This window comes from Poeciliopsis prolifica, unplaced genomic scaffold, assembly GCF_027474105.1.
Source record: "Poeciliopsis prolifica strain line A6 unplaced genomic scaffold, Auburn_PproV2 SCAFFOLD002, whole genome shotgun sequence".
NCBI lineage: Eukaryota > Metazoa > Chordata > Actinopteri > Cyprinodontiformes > Poeciliidae > Poeciliopsis > Poeciliopsis prolifica.
Genome location: NW_026562377.1, coordinates 19,030,064 through 19,050,066, shown reverse-complemented (window position 1 = coordinate 19,050,066; position 20,003 = coordinate 19,030,064). Strand labels below are relative to the sequence as shown.

Here is a 20,003-nt window from a genome sequence, read left to right as displayed (position 1 = left end):
TTTTTGACGGTAGTGATGTTATTGCTTTTACTTTCACAGCCAGAATTTAATATCTGCTTCTTCAATCTTTGAAACCGACACTTCAGCACGTTACAATAACATCTGTCACGGTGAGATACCGCCTTTATTACATTTTAAGTTTTAAATGTCATACAAAAAAAAAAAAAAAAGAATAATTTGATGTTTGTCCATCCGTTTAGGCCATTTTGCATCATCTGTCTCGGCCCCATCCTGCTACTTAGAAATATCAATATTTTAGGAGGAACCTATTCTGCCTTCCTGACAGCGACTGGTTGTATCGACTACACTCTCTTCTGCCTCTCTGGTTACACATTAGTCTTTACTTGCAACTGTGTGTGAATGTATGTTTGGGCAGAGGTTTAGCAGGCTCTTCTCAAAAACAATGAAATGCATGGGAACGTTAACGGGATGTTCGATATTTTGGTGGGTGGTATGCAGTCCAGAGTTTTTTTTTTTTAGGAGTAGACAAACTCTCTTTTGTTTTGATATGGTGCTAAAGTCAGTTGCTTGTTGGGGCCGAGACAAAATTCACAGGATTGTCTTAAGATTTCCCTTCTTGGTCCCTTGATCTGTAACAATTTCACTTGAATAATGCAGTCAATAAGTTTAACAGCTGCAGCTATTTGTAACTTATCGGAAACAGCATTACGCTGCACTTTTGTGCACACCAACAAGGCCTCGCCTTTGACTTGTTTAGTTGTGAGAAGGGTAACCTGGCTGTCGGCTGAAGTCACTGGAGCGTCGCTCTACCAGCTGTGCGTTGGATGGTAGTTAATCAAGGCATCACTACCTGTCAGTCAGAATAAAGGTCAGAGCAGCTCACACTGATGCGCACAAACACGCACACACACACACACCTGCCGACACTGCATCACCTGTCTCTGTTCCCCCACTGCGCCGCCTCCTGCTTCCTCTCCCCTGCCGTCGGAGAGCTCCGGCCCAGTTCTCTCCCCTCCATGTCTGACTCTGCACTCTGCTCCACCCGCCCCCTGCAACTGCTGCTGAGTGCAGGGCTCTCTCGACACCACGGGGCCGCCTGATAAGGCCGGGAGAGCCCAGGAGCCTGGCTGGAGAATCAAAGTCCCCTCGGTGAGAGTGAGTGGTGCTGCTATCTCGGAGCGGCTTCCATCTCTGGCGTTGTCTGGCGGATAGCGGCCAACACTCGCATAGTGCTCACTTTTGTTTCAATCACACATATGCTCACTATGCGACACAGATAACTTGGCTGTTTTCAAATGATCACTTCATATATTGAGGGGAAAGCCTGTCCCAACAAACCAGACCCATTGTGGAAAAAAGAAAAAGGTGGAAATATTTGCTCCTAAATCTAAACTACACGTGCATGACATTAACAAATTCCGTCGAGCATTAATTTGAATGAACTACAAACGACTTTTAGATCACAGTTAAACAATTTTTACAGAATTGTTTTAATTCAGTCACATTAAAGGTCATGCCACATGATCTTTTTTTGAGTTATTCAGAGGTGAGTTAGTGCTGGCACAGTATCGCTGCAAAACCCAAGTGTTCTTGAGAATGAGGCCATGATGTGATCGCAAGTGAGTCACCGTCAGGATTTTCTCGCAAAGAGGAGAATTTGTCGTTGCTTTGAAATTCACCCATAGAGTCTCTTTCTAATTATTGAATCGTGAACACAAACATTGACTGGAGTGAGGCCTGCATTGTTTCACCTGTCCTTCCTGGATGAAATATGTCTTGGAGATATTTTGACAGGTTGGGAAGGTGCAGCTCTTCTCCATGTTTCCTGTGTTTGTTGTTAATAACTCTCACTGTGGTTCCCTGTATCCTCCAAACATTAGAAACGACCCTGTTGCCATTTTCAGACTTCTAGATGGCAATGACTCAAGTTTCTTATCTGTTCCTTTCTATGATCAAGGTACAATGTGTTGCTCTTGAGACCGTTTTGGCCTTCCTCTTGTCAGAAAGTTCTATTTTATGGGTTTGTTGATTCTAATCAACCAAAAGAAGAAGAAGAAAAAAAAAATAAGTAAAGGTGTTTTTCTAAGTTGCAACTTGGTTATTTCACTCATCTAGTATTTTTTTTGGTGGTCATGTTTGGCTGGAGATTACAGCAGTATGCTTTGAGTGTGAGACGGGGAAACGCCATCATCAGGTTCTTACTTTATCACCAACGCAGACACTCACACTCCTGACCAATTCAGAGTCCTCCACTTGACTCGCATTTAGCTTCATGCCAGCAGAAAGTCAAGCAAAGTAACTTCGAACAGACACAAAACAGCCTGGCAGATCTCTTCCTATAGAAAGTCATGCTACAAGTAAAATTTTAAATATCCACTATTTCTGTAAAAATGTGTAATTTCTGTAATGTTGACTGAAAATTGACTGAAAAATAAAATAAATTTCAGTCAATCTTTATGACTGAAAACCTCACATTTCAGTCATAAAAATGGACATATATATTTTTAAATACTTTTATTTGAGGAATAGGTATCATGAGACTGCGTCCTCCTGAAGTCTCATGACCCGTCAAGCTAAACTGAAGCTGCACTTTGCTCCAGAGATTCCTTCAGCCAATCGGCTCCCAGCAAAAGCCAGATGTTCTGCTTTCAGACCTGACCTCGTCTTTCACACCGGCCTGCTCCCGGTTCGGCTATTTTAAGTACTGCAGCAGGTCTTTCAGCTGATCGACAGTCGCCAGTTAACTGTCCGTCACATATGAGCTACATTAAGGCCCCGGCATCATCTCTGCGTCCGTCCAGGAGCGAGGTTAGGAGTGTTGAGGTCGTGTCACGGTATGAAACGCGATGCATGTTGAGCGCGTGTGGTACAAGAGAGAGGTCAGACCTTGAAAGCTCGCTGAGATAAGAGGGATGCAGAGCAGAAGGAGACCTTGGTTTATTATAGCATAAAAATAATTTGTTCATTGAGGCAAAAAGAAGGGCAGTAAAAAAAAAAAAAACTAAAAAAAAGGGTAACTTCAGTCTTTTTTATGAGGTTATTGTTCATCTAAACTTTTCAGATTAATACTGAGACATGACATGTAAATCAATGCAGTATGTTGTAACAGTATAACAGCTACAACATAATTGTAATTAACTGTTAGTGGTGCTACTATTATTATGTTTGCCTAAAGTGATTGTTTTCTGTCACACAGCACTTCGCAACTCGTCACAATTGATTTTATTGGGGTTTACTGGGGTCGGCTGAATCAAAATGAAAAGCACACTTTTAGATTTTTATTTAGAAATAATTTGGAACCCATAGTCAGAGAAAGTCCTAATAAAATTGAAGCTTGTGGTCATAAGGTGACAAAACCTAAAAAAAGAAAAAAGTTTAGAGGTTATGAAATGGACTTTGTGTTACATCTGACTGAATGACAGACTAAATTAAATCTTATTGACTGAATTGTTGTTTTCAAAACATATTAAGAATATAACTCTGCTAAATAGCCTCTTTGAACCTGTAGGTCTGTTTTTAACTAAGGAAAAAAAAATCTTGCATCTCTTGTTATAATTGTCCGAGATTCCTTAAAAACAAAAACAAAAAACCATATCTGCATTCAAGTTTAGTGTGGAGTTTAAATAAGGGCTGGATGGATTTATTGGCTAAGATTTTCTTAATTTTGAGAGGCTGGTTATCCAATCTTATCCACAAATCTTATCTACCGCAGCAAAAGTCTAAAAATCATGTCTGCATGTTTGCAGTTAACAGTCGTCACTCCGTGTTTTCCAACTCAGCAATTTTCTTGGAATATTTAGCAACATTTCAGCCCAATAAATAAAAATTGGCCAAAATCAGAGTCAGCAGGTCCAGCACTTCTTAAAGACTGGAGAAAACAGCATCGGCGCTACTTTTAGTTCCAGTCTTACTTATTGCAGAGGAACCAAGAACAGCGTACGGTGTTCAAAGTTACTAAGAGCTATTAAACGCCAGCATCAGCCAAAAGACAAGGCAGCTCAGGGCATATATCGCTGTGAACTCAATCCAGCAGGTGAGATGACAGATAATTTGGACAAGAATAAAAAAAAAAAAAAAAAAAAAAACAACTGATCAAAGTCAAAACCTATGTGCATCATAAAATATGAAGAGCCTCTCCACAAGCATGCCGCCATGCAAATTTGACAAAAAAAAAAAAAAAAAAAACTCCACAGTGTAATCAACACACTCCAAGATCATTTCCATTTCATTACATTGTCACAGGAGCCAGCTTTCTTTGGCGGCGTGGCTGCCTTCGCCTTTGAACACCGGCAGCACCTTTTGTCTGAAAGTGCTGCAACGTTTGCAGTAATAATCAGATAAGCACTCTTGCTATTTTTACATCCAGATATGGTTCTGGCCCAGAGAAATAACATCTGAGTTGATTTGTGATGCCTTGAAAGCCTTTGTGGCGCAGCAGAAAAGGGGGAGGCCTTCATGATAAATACATCACTAAATATCTCTCACTCATCCTGCTTCTTTTGGGTCGAATAAATGACAGCAGATTTTAGAAAATGCATTTATTTAAAAGCTCAGTTCTCCGGGGTAATAACCACGAACACTTTCACCTTAAAAATAAAAATAAAATCTTCATTTTTTTTCTGTTGGTGGTCTTTACAGCATCTCGCACACATACAAACTCTTAGACCACCAATCTGCTCTCATTGCAGTCAGTAAGAAAGTTTCTTGAGCAACAGAAGTGTTTCTGACTTGCGGACGAAAAGACACGGCTCACATTTGATTCAAGTTTTACAAATGAACACAAATACGTACCTAAATATACATCTGACAAAGGAGGTATTTTTCTTTCGTTGCTTAACATTCAACTACCGATGCAGATCCTTGACGCGCATCCCGCCCACCTTCTCCAGCAGTCTGAAAGCCGCTTAATCAGATGAGTTCACCGCGAGTGTATGAGATCGCCTCCAGTGGCAGTTTGTGGGCCAGGAAGGGAGGCAGGGCGCGGCTGGATCAATGTCCTCATGTCTGCAAGAGAGACAGAGCCTGTTGAGACTCCCGGGCCAGCAGCAGCCTCCCTGCTGCACTCTGTCAATTCCACTCATCTCTTTAAGCCTGCTTCGCCCTCGCGGGCCTCTCAGCTGAAGAAGTAAGTGGACTCTTTCACCCGCTGCAGATCAAAATCACCTGGAGAGACAAGAGGCCGTGTCAAAGCAGGTTCGAGTCAGTGGGCAGATGTTGCGGACCATAAATTATGCACGCAGAGCCATATTCCTCCGACTAAGAAATAATCGCTCAGGTTACGACTAGGAACCTGACGGTACAAATAGCGTCATGTTTCACTGTGACCTTGTGCGAAAGAATCCAAGGTCATGTACAAAAACAATTTCACTTTAAAAACAATGCATTTATGATCAATACATTATCTGATCACCCTTATCCCTATTGGGGTCGGGAGTTGCTGGTGCCTATCTCCAGCTGCGTTCAGCGAGAGGCGGGGTACACCCTGCACAGGTCGCCAGTCTGGACAGGGCAAACAGCCGCGCACGCACGCACGCACGCACGCACACCTAGGGAGAATTTGGGAAAGACCAATTAACCCAACAGTCATGTTTTTGGACTGTGGGAGGAAGCCGGAGTAACCGGAGAGAACCCACTCATGCACAGGGAGAGAATGCAAACTCAGTGCAGAAAGACCCCGGGCCGGGAATCGAACCCAGGACTTTCTTGCTGCACCACTGTACCAACTGTGCCACTGTACAGCCCCATGGATTTATGATTTTCTTAAATATTGCAATTACACAAGCCCATATTTCTGCACTGTTTCTTCCCCATCATTTCCTTGTTCACAGTGCTTGTGAACTTTAGTCAATAAAATATACATCCGTTGCAGGAATCAAAGGCAGTTAGAGTCCATTCAACTCGCCAAACAGATAATTAGCCAGTAGAGTTTGAAATGCAAGGAACTAAAAACACAATTGGCAATTAAATACTGAATCCCTGCACTGTGTATATTGCTATACTGTGGTGTCTTTAGTAATAATATGACCAACCATTAATTTGTTATTTACACGACACAACATGACTGATACCGGTTTAAAAAGTTGTGTATTTTTTGTCACATGTGAAGCAATTTTGATTAAATCATCAGTTTCAGGTCTTAATGAAAAGCTGAACTTTTCCTATGAACTCTGACAAATGCTAATTTTAGCTCCACATGAGCTCCTGTCCTGCTCTGTGTGCTTTGCCTGGTTTGCTCTCTGACAGCTGAGTTCACCACCGGGAGCTGCAGCGTGAATTATTGAGGAACGAACATTAAAAAGTGAAGACTGAAATGACTAAACAGAACGGTGACATGGGTGCTTTGAAGCACAAACTCACCTATGACCTGGTGTGTTGCTGCAGCCATGGTACGCTGTATTGATATTCCAGAAACCAGAAAACTGCTTCTGTTTAGTAACACCAGGCTGCATAATTTACCTTCCCAACAGGGAAACGGTCGACCACACAAAGTGTTTCTGTAATTACTTTCGATCTTATGTTGCGCCACCGTTGGGGAGTCGCCATCACCGAATAATGGACGGCGATTAAATCAAAACAACACTGTTGTGTTCGGACTCAGAGGAGAAACTTTAAAGCAAACTGAGCTAATCATGAAAAACATATTAAGTTATCAGCCTTCGGCTAACAAATAACTTTTTTTTTTTTATTTCATCGCATTACAACAACTAACATTACTGTATTGTATTAGTCATTCGGGAGATAACTAATACTAACCTCGTAACTATTACAAATACTGATAAAAAGCAACGACTGAGCAAAAGACAAAGGGACCTCGACTCTAAATATTCTACAAATAAAAATCTGAAAAGTGTTATGGTGGTGGCAGTATAATGCTGTGGGATGCATTCTTCAGCGGAGACAGTTAAGTTGGTTTGGTAGAGATTCAGGGGAAAAATATACATCTATATTTATACTCCACTTTGTGTTGGTGGATCACATAAAATCCCAATGAAATTCACATTAGTTTTGAGGTTGTAATGTGACAAAACATGACGAAGTTGAAAGGATTTAAATAGTTTTACAGGACCTGTCAATCCACACACCAATCTGATTCCTCACAGAAACCAAGTTGCACTCTCGTTCTAACAAATTCAGATGCCTAAATATGATGATAGATTTCAGTCTGAATTCATCGACTCTGTTGTGGAAGAGACACACACACACATACGCGCGATGAGGTAAACACCTGACCCGTCTCAGCAACATAAGCTGATTATGCAAGAGAGGGACACAATTAACAATAATCGATTTATACAACCCCGCTGTCAGTGCCAAGCAAACAGTGAAGGTACAGATGGAGACAGAGAGATGGAGGTTGTGTAACAGGAAAATCCTGAATCCCCCTCAATGACAGGAAGATGCTGCCCTAGACAAAACCCAATGGCATCAAAGGAGAAAAAAAAATATGGATGTGTCTGCCATCAAACCAAATTTGGATGCATTTGCTATGAAGAGGGAAAAAAAAATCTCATTGAGAACAACGATTAGACAAAACTGTTTAGAGAAATCGCCCCGGATTGAATTGCGGTTCAGCTCACAAACATCTTCAGAGGATAAATATGCAGCCATCTTTTTACCATATAAGCAAGAGGAAAAAAAGTAAAAGATAGGATCCTGTTTGTTTCGGATCCCCTTTAAAGACAACCCGATCCTTTGAGGAGCCAGTGGTTTCTCCGACACTGACCTGTCTGGGGCACTTTGGCCAGCAGCAACATCAACCTCCTGTACTCCTGGTACTTCTTGTTCTTGTTCTTGGCTTCACTCCTGTCAGGAAAGGTGGAGAAGAAGAAGAAAAAAAAAAAGAGATTTGAAAACAGACAAATGAGTTTGTGTATTGAAGGAAGTTTGAGACCCATTTCAGATGTTATCAGTGCTGCTGTTTGATAGCGAGAAACTCAATGCCTGAGTGAAACATTGACAGCTGCAAGCAAAATACAAGCCATATGCATCTTCTATTAAAAACAAAACATATTTTTCTAAAGCTAAACTGCTTACATACTGCTACGACAGTACAAGTGCATCTCTGTCATTTGTAGTGCCATCAAAAAGCAGATTTATATATTTAATCCATTTAGAAAGTGAAACTCATAGTAAATTTAAGATGGCGAAAAAATTCACAGACTCCAGCTGCAGCCCAGACCTTTCCATTCACCAACAAATCTCTCAAAAGGGTTTGAGAGGAAGACCTCATTGTGTCAAGGCTATAACCTCCCCTATTGATTTTCCTTTTTTTTTTCTTGCAACAGTTCTTCCTTCCACTAAACTATCCATTAATAAGCCAGCTTCTACAGGAATGACATCTAATGTAACTTTCAAAAATCAGAAATAGTTTTTTTTATTAGTTGTAAAGCTTAATCATCAAAATGAACAGAAATAAAGACTAAAAATATGCTAGTTCCACTTTCTAGTCTGAATTACAAGAAGAAAAAAATATTTTTTGATTATATTGAGATCTCCAAAACACATTAATGTAATTTTAAAGAGTGCTGGAAGGATTTTTTCTTCTGCTGAAGGTGTAGCTAATGCTACAAAAAAAAAAAAAAAACAGATGCGTTCATTTGATGTCTGAAAACATCGATTTTATGTTGAAAAGCTTTGTGTCCTTTTCCTCTGATGTCTTTCAAAATCTGTGTAGTTTAGAAACAGTGGTACTGACAGAGTTTAAAAGAAGGTGAGATTTGTTGCTGCTGATGTGGAGAAGGGCCCAATTACCCCAAAGAGAGAAAACACAGACAGTCGATGACTGTAACCCGACCCGAGGCCAGTAAGGCTGGCACAAAGAGTGGAAATCGTTTTGGATCCAATGTCACGGACGACTGGAGGGAAGAAAACAAAACTCGCTCTCGCCTCCTTACATGTTGTGTTCAGTTTGTGCATGTTTGCGGTTTGTGACAACCATTCATGAAAGAATAAAAAGATCGATGGCATTGATGGTCTCTTGTGAGGAAACAATCCCAAAAAAAGGAGGAAAATATATTTTGGTTTTCAGCCTGAATGTTATTTCTTTGTACCAATCCATGGTCACATTGATCCTCAGGAGACTCACATCTCCCAAGCTTATAAATCAAATGCGCTCCTGTGCAAACTTACTTGATTCTGGAGCAGTATTTGAGCAGCAGGAAGTTGGACAGCTCTTGGAGAATCGGCTGGCTGTGCAGGGCGACAAACTGCTCCCGGCAGATCTGACAGGAAGGAGAGGAAGGGGGAGCGAAGCGAGGAAACGTTAGTTTCATCTAAGGACTTCATCAGAAAGAAACGCAGACCAGCTGAGCAGATAACAGCTGGGCAGAGGTGAGACAGAGCAGAGTGGAGGTGACGACAGAAAAAGTGCTGCTCTGTCAACAAAAATAACACACTTTTACTCTGTGCTGTCTCCACAATCTATTACTTAAATGTTTTTTTGTTTGTTTCTTTCTTTCTTCTTTTTCGGTTTTTGTACTGCAGACACTAAATGGTCACGCCTGAAAAAAAAAATACAGCATTTTCAACAGGGTTCTGATGGATTCTGTTTCTTAGAGGTAAATTTCAAACGTTTTAAATCTTGAGAGAAACAAACTGTGAGGATATAGAAGGATGTGTGTGAAAACACTGACAGCCTATGATTATCACCTGTTATAACAGTCATCACTGTTATGTGAGTGAATGTAACATTTAGGCAATGCGAACAGGAAATAACGTCTGGAAATGCAATTAGTTTTCCTGCTCTTATTTTTCATATTGATCCTTTCCTATAAAAAGCGTTTTTATTCATTTTACCAATAGTTAAATTGTAACCAGTTCTAGCAGCCATAGGGAGAGACAGGGTTCACCCTGGACAGGTCAACCAAGAAGCAGAGAAACACACAAGACCCAGACCCGGACGACATGCAGACACCATGCAGAAAGACCCAGGCTGGGATTTGAACCCAGGACCTTCTAGCTGCTAGGCAACAGTGCTAGCACCAATCATGCAGGCCTTTAATGATAAAGTCTAGAATCCATCTGAACTCGTTAAAATAACCTGGTTCATGGAAAAAACTATGAACAGAACATCAAACACTGTGCCTAACGTGTGAAACTTTTGTTCCAAGTTTATGAGATCAACATTTACATACAGAATAAAAACTTGAATGACATGTCTTCAAGAAATATTTAATCATCAAACATAGTTCATAATATGAATTATGTTTGAAGATTAAATATTATTTAATAAAAGGAGTGAAATAGCCCTTTACTCAAGCTTCAAATTTTAGATACAAAAAAAATATATATATTATAAAATGCATTTAAAGGGACACTTGACAATTTGTGCAGCGGAGAGGAGGAGGTATAAACATTCCCATTACTGTGGATGTCTATAGCTCACCACCCTCTAACAGCCCCCCAATCTGCAATTTCAATTTAATCCCTGTTTATAGCCAGACTACCCCCAAAGAAAAACAGACATTTGAGAAACTCTCAGTGTACCTGAATGATTCATAAGTCAGAATCTCTGCACTCAGGTCAGATTAATAAGCAAACAGCAATATGAGGGCAAGAAAAACATTTATCTCATTCCTCAAGGAATAAAAACACAGCGTGAGTCGTCTCCTAACCATGCAAAGCCGCCCGGCACCCAATTAAAATCCACAGCTGTGCCCACATCTCCAGAGCTATCAGGGAGGTCTCAGGGAAATATAAAAAAATAAAAATATATATATATATATATATATATATATATATACATATATGTATATATGTATGCAATACTCGAATAATTTATGCAGCAAAGTCAATTTTGTCATGAATTCTGAATTTTTTTTCTGATTGGTCGACCTATGATGCAGTAAATCCCACTTTTGATTACATCCTGGGCAGGCTGCACACAGCCCCAAAGTGAGTAAAAGAGGATGGAGAACAAACTGGTTATCATTTAAACAATTGCTTTAGATGATGAAGATATTTGGTGCCCGTCTGCTCTCTGGCTGTGTTCAATTACCTGTGTAACGAGGAAGGCATACGCCTCTCCAGTCAAAAGATGGAGAACAAATGGAGTGAGAGGAATCCGCTTCAATGCCTTTAACTCCTCGGAGATCAGGCAAAAACATAAAACCGTGACTTTGCTCTGAAGGCGTCGCTACAGAAAATTGGGGGTTTGTGATAATTTGATCCGTTTTATTCCGCACCGTGTCTCAGTCCAGATCTACTATCGACATGCAGAGACAGGCAGGTGTTTATTCAGCTCGACAGGCTCGGTTTGCTCCCTGCAGCCTGAAAATGTATGAGCTGGCGACAACTGAAAGTTTGTATCAGCGGCATCACTTAGCTGAAGTGTCTACAATAGCAAAAAGTGCCAGTCGCGGATATGGCACAAATTGATTCGATTGCCTGCATCCTCAATGTCTTGGTGCTTTAAAAAAATAAATAAATAAAAAATGAGCTCACATCTTTCCTCTAACATCAAAGACAAAGCTCTGAGTGTTGAGTCACTTTTCGCCATCTTCAGCTTCAACAAAGCCCCCCAAAAACATCCACAAATAAATCACCAACACTGACTAATCGAGATTGGACAGGAGGGAAACAGCTGTGAACTGACGATAAGGTTGTGGAAACAGGAGGTGACTGTAACGTAATACCTTGTTCATGGTGTCCACGGTGAGGGCGTGGGTCCAGAAACAGTCGTGAACCGAGACGAATGTCAGGCCGGCGCTGAGAGAGGACGAGAGCAGAGGCAGAGAGGCGTTAGAAAACGTCTAAAAACCAGCCAGGCTTTTGACGGAAAGCCGTAAATGTCAAAACAAAGCCAACGTTTGTTTTACAGTTGTGACTAGAAAGATCTCATCTCTCACAAATCTCTAACGTTAACAAGCTCTCTTTCATGTGCAGCCACTGGTCTGACATCATGTTTACGGAAAAGTAAAAAGCTGCATATGTGAAAAAGAGTTTTGTGAGTAATGCCAGTACTAAATCTTTGATTTTCCATGCTAATGTCTTGAACAGTAATACCTGTAGCAGTGGAGTGAAGTCAGCATCATGTGTGTGGAATCCAGAGAGTGGATGAAGTTGGGCGGGAATGCATTCTTCTGTTTTACTGTGTCGGGCCTCCTGAAAAGCCACAGACAACCAAGAGCCACATGAAAAACTATTTTGCAGTTCGAATCCTGCAGTTCTTACGACGTCTAAGGATATCCGAGCTTCGTATTCATAAACATATGTCAGCAATAATTTTTTGTCGTTTTGTTTTACGAGGTCATGCAAGGACAGCGCTCAGTCTTACCCCATAACATTTTACAAGGCTGAGAGGAAGAGGATTCGTCTTTCTCAGTTTGACAAACTCCTCATGCCTACTTTTCATTTCTCTTTTCATGTTTATATTTTCAAGCAGAACCAAATTTCTTGTTTGTGCGCACAAAGTTGGCGAATGAAGCCGATTCTGGTGTTTGCAATTATGATGACAGGACAGAAAAAGGATTTTTAAAAAGTACATGTGATTAAATTAATGGTTGTGCGTTTTCAAGGTGAAACTATACGATCGTGCTACAAGATGGATATTTTACACATCTTTAAAATGGGCACAAACTTTTTTTTTTTTTCTCCATTTTAGTATTTTATGTACAGTTACAAAAACTTTAGAAATTAAAAGGTGGAATTAAGAGAGTCTTGGGTTTGGTGCTACATTAAAAGTCAGGACCCATTTCTATCACCAATAACATATTGTGTCTTTTAAACATCTCCCCGTCTTTTGATACCAACTTGGTATTTCGATAAGTTTCCTTAGTCAAAGAGCGAAGCCCTTCTCTTCAAATCTCGCTCTATAGCAATGGAGAACACATTTTCCTCTAAAATGTGTTTGTAATACAAACAAACACCCTCTGCTACATCCCTTGAGTCTCAGCAAATACTGAGTCAGTCTTTGTCTGTCTCTCTTTCTTAGCATACCGTTTCTCCCCTTGACATTTTCTGCTGGAGCCCTATACTCGCTTCAGTGTGCAGCATCTGCTCCGGTGTGCGGTGCTTATTTCAGGTCAGACTGAATGTCTCTGGTTCCTTCGTTTGTTTTGTTTGAGTGTGCGTCAACCTTTGGAGACGTCTCTCACTGTTTTTATAGTGGGGACACCTTCACGGACAAATGTTTACTGACATTCACCGTTATTTTGGAAAAACTTTTCTAAAGACTTCCTCCAAGAGATGAGTTCAGATACTCTTGCAAATCTGAACTCATCAACTTCATTTGAGTAGATTCTAGAAATATGGCTTATGTGTGCTTACATTGTTGGTTTTTTTTATTTATTTTAAATTTTAAAAAATAATACCGCTGCTTCTGGTGATGAAACTGGCAGCAAAAACAGCAACGTGTCAATCTTTTCCTTCCTGTATTCCCATTACCCGAGCCTGAGCCATTCAAATCCTCTGGGCTGCCACAGACCAGAACATTCCTCTAATGGAAATGCAAAGAGAGCAGAGAGAGCCAAAATCCAAAGCTGAAACACAAACACACAGGCAGGAACACACCACGGCTGTCTGTCACTCTCACTTTTCGTCTGAGCAGGGTTTTTTTTTCTGGCCTGGAAATGTTAGCCTTCTGTCAGAGTGCTTTTAGTCCTGCTGTTCAGGGATCGAGTTGTGCGAAAAAACAAGATACCTGGATATTCATTTAAGGGCAAGCTCTGCTGTGAAAACATGAGAAGCATTGTCTATTTTTCCTGATTCTTGGTTTGAGACACACACAGTGCAAAGACACAAAGACACAAGCGTAATCATGGACGACTAAGAGATTCTCACTGCTTGATGGCCTTATCAGTATCAGCGTATATTAACACAAATATGTAAAACAAAAAATGCATCAAATGAGAAGATAATTTTAATTCTACTGGGGCTAAAATAATGTAAAATTGCATTATTCCATTAACAATAATGTGATTCCAAACTGTACAGCATTTTAGCATAAGCTAATTTGTGATCAAAGACCTTAGTTGGGCTTATGAATATATACAAACAAACAACATAATGTCCATGTTTAAAGTTTAGACTTAAAGCCATGAATGATTCTCAAATCAAGCTTTTAATCGTTATCTATTGCAGGCTTTTCTCTTGCAATCATGCTGCATTTACTGCACCGATGATTTACCAGTAAAAACACATAATAATAATAACACTTTGCTTTGCTGTTAACTGTAAATAAACAACACAATGACAGAATCAGACAAAATCTACCGCATGTTGCTCCGTCAGTACTTAATCTAATGTTCTGCACGCAGCAAGGACAAATGTGTGATATTATACTACATTGTTCTCATCTTTTCCCTTTTAAAAGTATGCAATTTTCTTTGTGTTACTGAATGCACCATCAGAAAAAGTCATTACAAGAAGAAGAAAACCAATGAAAGGAGTCTTTATGTACGTCGGTAATGGAAAGCCGAATGAAATTGACTCACGAAGCAAAGAATTTATGAGGCTAATATTTTCCGGAGAAATTACAACAGCAACATGCCGCGTTCATGAGCTGGAAAAATCTCCTCCATGACAGGACTGATGAATAAAAAATTACTTCGACCCTCTATTATAATGACTGCCAACGAGTTGAACTAGCGGATTAATAACTTTTAATTTTGCTGATAAAACACTCCTTATGACACAGACAATTTTTCATTTCAAAATATATTTTGCTAACTTGATATTCTTGATATTTCCATCAATTTGTGGGACAACATGGGGATTTAAGCACACAAGTTGCATTCCCCCCACACATTATGAAAAAGCCCTGAAAGTTGCTCCTGATTCAGTGTTTGTGCTGCTATTTTGAAATATTGACAAGCTGAAATTGGTTAAAATCTGGAACATCTTGATGATACCTTATTTTCACTAAATTTCCACAAAAATTACATTTCAATGCATTGTTTGGCATTCAAAAGAAACCCAATACAAGAGACATGCTTGATCCAGGTTTAAACCCAGAAGTACAAGGAAAAACTGGAGCAACACAAAAACAATTATGAGGCAAATATGAATACAATTTAAAACTCTCATTTTTATTTCTAAACGTATGTAAGAGGTACAATCGTAAAACTTTGTTTTCCAGACTTCAGACATGGACATTGATCAAAATCCATCCCCAGACTTTTCAAGACTACAGAGGAACCTGGACACATGAGGCCTTAACTCAGCAGCTGAACAGATGATTTGATACCCAGAGCTTTAGTAAGCGCTCATGTTATCATGGTGGTTTGTAAAGACCCGAAGGTACGTTTTTAATGCGAGACCAAACCAAGTTGTAATGATGTTGTCAAGTTCCACTCAGACAATGATGGTTTTGCTGACAGCAGATCTTCAATTTTAGTTGAAAAAGGCAGAGCTGTTTCCTTCCTCTCAACTCTTGACTCCCACCACCCTCCTGCTCTCCATCCAATTTGCCTGTTGTTTCATATTCACAAGGCAGGATCAGCAGTGGTGGATGTCAGACTGAAGAGGACAGCTGTCAGTCTTTCTGGGCCATGTCTCCATTGCTCTGCCTCTGTCATTACTTCATTTACGATTCCTGTCTCTCAGTCTGTCTCTCTTTGTTGTGTTTTGCTCCTCTCACCTCTTATAACTCCAGCTTGTTTCAAACTTTGCCCTCAACATTTAAGGCATTTAATGCTCATCAAAGAGAAATTTGGCTTTATTTTGAAGCTTCGTCTTTAAGACTCATTTGAATCAATGCGGTTTAATTCACATAATTGTTTTGTTTAACTTATTAATGTCTAGAGCAGCTGGTAGTTTTAGAAGCTTTAAACCAACAAAGATCGGTTTAAAGCAAACAACACATTAACATTGTGTTTACCAGAACAGGTTTCTTTTAACACTAATATTAATTAATTTGTATTGCCGCTACAGAGCTTTTGGTTTTAACCCAATTATTTACTCAAACTGTGTGCAGCAATTACTAATCCAAAATGCAAATGTTGTACTATGTCAATGCTATCTGGAATAGAAGTTGGAAATTATATTTTTTACAACTCACTGGAGTCCTTTTTTTCCCCCAAGACAAGTTGATCCTGATTTGTGCATAAAGTGAAGCTCTGATATGACATAAGTGTGCTAATGAACCAGTGTGCTACTGGTTAGGGTTAGTCCAGCAATAAACTCGTTGTGGGTGCCACGTTTGAAACTGCAAAAAAATATATATTTTTTTTTTGTCTAAGACGACATTGCTTTGCCAATCACAAAAAACCGTCAACTCATCCAGCAGATTAAACAAGAACCCAGAACCGCAACAAAAACACTGCAGGCCTCACTTGCCTCAGTTCATGTGGGTCTTCACCGTTTAAAAATAAGAGCAGGTCACTACGATCAAACTTACTGGTGACATTTTAGTGATGTCACAAAGTGCCTTAAGAGAGGAATGTGGTCCTACTGTATCTGCTGGGTGAGTGTTTATATAAGATCAGACAAACTGAAATAAATCTACAGAGGGACTTACTCTTTAGTGTCGTGGCTGATTTGGAGATTTATATCTTGCATGGTACTCTTCAGCTGGAAAACAAAAACAATGAAATTAATTTTGTGGAACAGTTTATCAACATGCCCAACGAAGTAATTAGGATAAAAAGACCAGAATGCATTTATTACTACAATAGAAGCTCATAGCAGCAAAGCAAAAAATAAAAATATTTTTTAAACTTCCCAAACAAAACATAAAAAGTGAAAAAAGAAAGACTTTGTTTTCACTGCCATATATAATTTCTGTGGAGCTCAAAATGTGGTAAATAAATGTTTCTTAATTAAAGCACCATTTGATATTTTGTAAAAATAAAACATGAACATGCGATGCATTGGCAGCATTTCTTTAAGGACATCATGGAGAAAATAAGTTCCTTCTGCCGTAAAGACAGCCTGACTCTTTTTAGAGTCAGTGAACTTCAATTTTTTAAAATCTATTTCGCTGGAGGAATAAAAACTGCTCAATAATTTTGCACACATTGATGCTTGTTGTTCTTCACAGGCCACACCCTCCTTTATTATACAAGCACGCATCATCCGATATGCCTAAATCTAATAAGTATCCCACTTTATACAGCTTGAGTTGGAGATTTTATAGTACACGATATAATGAAGATATGGTCAAAATCCTCTCATACCACTCCTGATAATCGTGCAAAAAGTGGTGCTTTCTACTCTCGGCAATACGTTAGCACATTTATTGACAATGCAGTTCCACATTAGCGTAGCACTCCTGAGAGAATAAGTACGGGAAGAAGGGAAGAGAGCGCTATTATCCACTTGATCCCTGTAACAAACCATCAGCAGAAGAGAGAGGAAAACTGACCAGAGCAGGCGATTTGCTAGTACATGCACACCGAGCTGGCTTCAGATAAACATGATTTCAATTCTGCTGTTCGTCTTCATTATACAGCGTTTCCTTTCTTCATTTCCAAACAACAGAAGGCTCCCCTCATAGCTGTACCAAGAATGAGTTTAGCCTAAACTTGGCATCGCTGCAAAATTGGTGATGAGAGGCGACTCTCATCCCATAGATAAAACTGGCAACAGATAGCATACCTCCTGTCAATATACACTCATACTATTATAGTGTTTACCCTGCGCCAGGCCAACGGTAATGGATCCCAGTGTTTCCCTCTCCATTACCCCGCCTGGACACATTTTAGTGATTTCAGTGACGGAATGGAGCTTCAGCACTGAAAGGTGCAATTAAACTATATTTAGGGTGCCGCAAACACAGTTATCTGCACTATAAATAATCGAATTGCTTTTAGACATCCGTAGCAGGCTTCAGAGCTAAATTAGCCACAGTAAATTGAATGAACAGAAAATGTGTTTGTTTGTTTGTTCCCATTGATTAATGAGGACTAATTTGCATCAATTTCCTTGATTTTGAGGTCAAGTACAAGTAGCTGCATCACAGACAGCCAAGTGATGATAATTAATCCATATTAAGCAGGATGCTGGATCCCCGGTAAGTTACTGCGTTGGGTTCCTCTGTTTGAGTGGCTGAGGGGAAATTGATTGATAAACTCAAATTATTTACTAAGTGGCTACAAATCTTGACTGTTGTGGAGGAAAGATTTTTTTTGTTTGTTTGTTATTATTTGAATTCTCGCTCCTTTTAACCATAATGGAGTACTGAAAGAAACGACCGCCATTGTGACTTAATGAAAAGAAAAAAGTAATTTAAATGCATGACTCAGTCATGACCCAGATTGCTTGCTTGTTGGATAAATCTTCTTTCCACTTTCACATTTATTCTGGATCGAAAATGACGACCCAATAAAAAAAAAAGAAACCAAACATGTCCTGTTGTAAGCTCTCCTCTGTGTTTGAAGCTTTTTAAATGCATCCCCGTCACCTGAAGAACACATTTCAGGGGAGAAATAGACTCTTTGTCAGAAGTACTCTCAGTGATCCTAAACATTGATTGTAGCCAAGTAAGCATTGAAAAAAAAGGGTTGAAACTGCAGGATCAATACATCTGGTTATAATAGCATCTGATGAGTCTTCTGTAAATTAGTCACCCTCACACAAGCTTCGTCGAGGAATTATTTCTAGATGAGTCTGTGTTAGGTGTGAGAATTAACCATGAATGAGAACACTGCTGTTTTTGGACTTTTCACATTCAGTAATGGAAATTTCAAGGCCCATAATGAAAATTTTCAACAGAGAATCATACAATAAGAAACATTTAAGCATAAGCTACAAATGACCGAAAAGACTTTTCTGCATCACAGTTGCTTTGGGTTCCTTTTGTTTTTACAGAACCTAGAAAAAACAATTAAGCTTTAAAGTTTTTCTATGAGATAAACCAACAGAAAAAAACTGGGGTAAAACTCTTACCACATTTGTAGATGTAAAGATTGATAATTGTACTCATTATTCATTATGAAATTAATCCCAGTGTTGATCCCAGTTGGGCTGAATGGAGACAGGATGTATGTCCAGATTTTGAACTGGTTGTCCTTCAGAACTGGAGCGCTCCTTCAGAGCAGACTGAAGGTTGTTGACAAAGTATGGATGTATACACAATTAATTTATGACATGCAGTCCAACATTAGAAAAGGTTATAATATAGTATATGTTTTTTTTTTTAGACAAATACATATGAGCGGACTATACTATATAATAATCCATACAGTTGAAAGTGTGTGCAGGGAGCATTAAAAAGGAGAGCTAAAAACAACATTGTCATAAGTGATGCTTGTCTAACATGAAATTACTTTTTTTCTTTTCATTTTTTATCTGCTGTCATGTACACTCTTGTCCAGATTATCCATTTCCTCTGACACCAGGAGCCACTGAAACAGAGGTACCTGCTTAGGGGATTCTACAGGGTTTACCACTAACAACTCTTTCTTTCCAAGAAAGAAAAGACCGTCTGAGTACATTAAAGAGGCAAAGATGAACATAGAGGAAGAGAGGTGGGAGCAGCTGCAGGAATGAAAGAACATTGAGCCTAGCTTTAGGGGGTCATAACGCTTCTCGCTTTGGTGGTTCAAGTCAATTGGTTAAAGGTGGCTGTGTGTTGATTGACAGATTCACACAATCAGAGAAAGCTTTAAGAACAGAAGCAAAGGAAGAAGAATAAATCACATTATATGGCTGACATCTTAACAGTGATGGATGTAGATGGACTGATGATGAAACAATCAGCCTATTTCCCCTTAACATCCAATCTCCAGGTGTAAGGAGAAGCTTCCAGTTATTATCTGCCATACTGTAAATCAAATCCCTACCTTGTATTACAATGCATGAACAGAGCATATGATCTGTGTAGGGAGTTGGTTGAATCCATGCAACCAAGACAAATGGAGACCTCATCAGAGGAAGGTGAGCATCACACATCAATTGTGCGGCAATATTTTTCTTTTCTCAATCATCTTTGTTTCACCTAGCCACACCTGCACTGGCCTATAGTTGTTCATATCCCCAATAAACGTAACTTTTCTAGGGTGTTACCATTACAACGCGATCCGCATATTTAGCTCGGCCCAAAATGCCACAAGATTCTGAAAAAAGTCAGAAAAAAAAAAACATGTAGGGCAACTGAACGGAAT

At 39.5% G+C, this 20,003-nt stretch overlaps 1 protein-coding gene across 1 annotated transcript in view; it reads right to left on the bottom strand.

Moving 5' to 3' along the window:
* Window positions 1-4,180: 4,180 nt before the first annotated feature.
* polrmt (polymerase (RNA) mitochondrial (DNA directed)) overlaps window positions 4,181-20,003 on the bottom strand; it is a 41,070-nt gene continuing 25,247 nt past the window's right edge. Inside the window, exons 16-21 of the mRNA XM_055053292.1 lie at window positions 16,418-16,470; window positions 11,965-12,063; window positions 11,595-11,667; window positions 9,091-9,182; window positions 7,685-7,764; window positions 4,181-5,124 (exon numbers count right to left, since the gene is read on the bottom strand). Coding sequence (XP_054909267.1) covers window positions 5,075-5,124; window positions 7,685-7,764; window positions 9,091-9,182; window positions 11,595-11,667; window positions 11,965-12,063; window positions 16,418-16,470 — 447 coding nt within the window. The 3' untranslated portion in view covers window positions 4,181-5,074. The remainder of the gene's footprint in view (window positions 5,125-7,684; window positions 7,765-9,090; window positions 9,183-11,594; window positions 11,668-11,964; window positions 12,064-16,417; window positions 16,471-20,003) is intronic.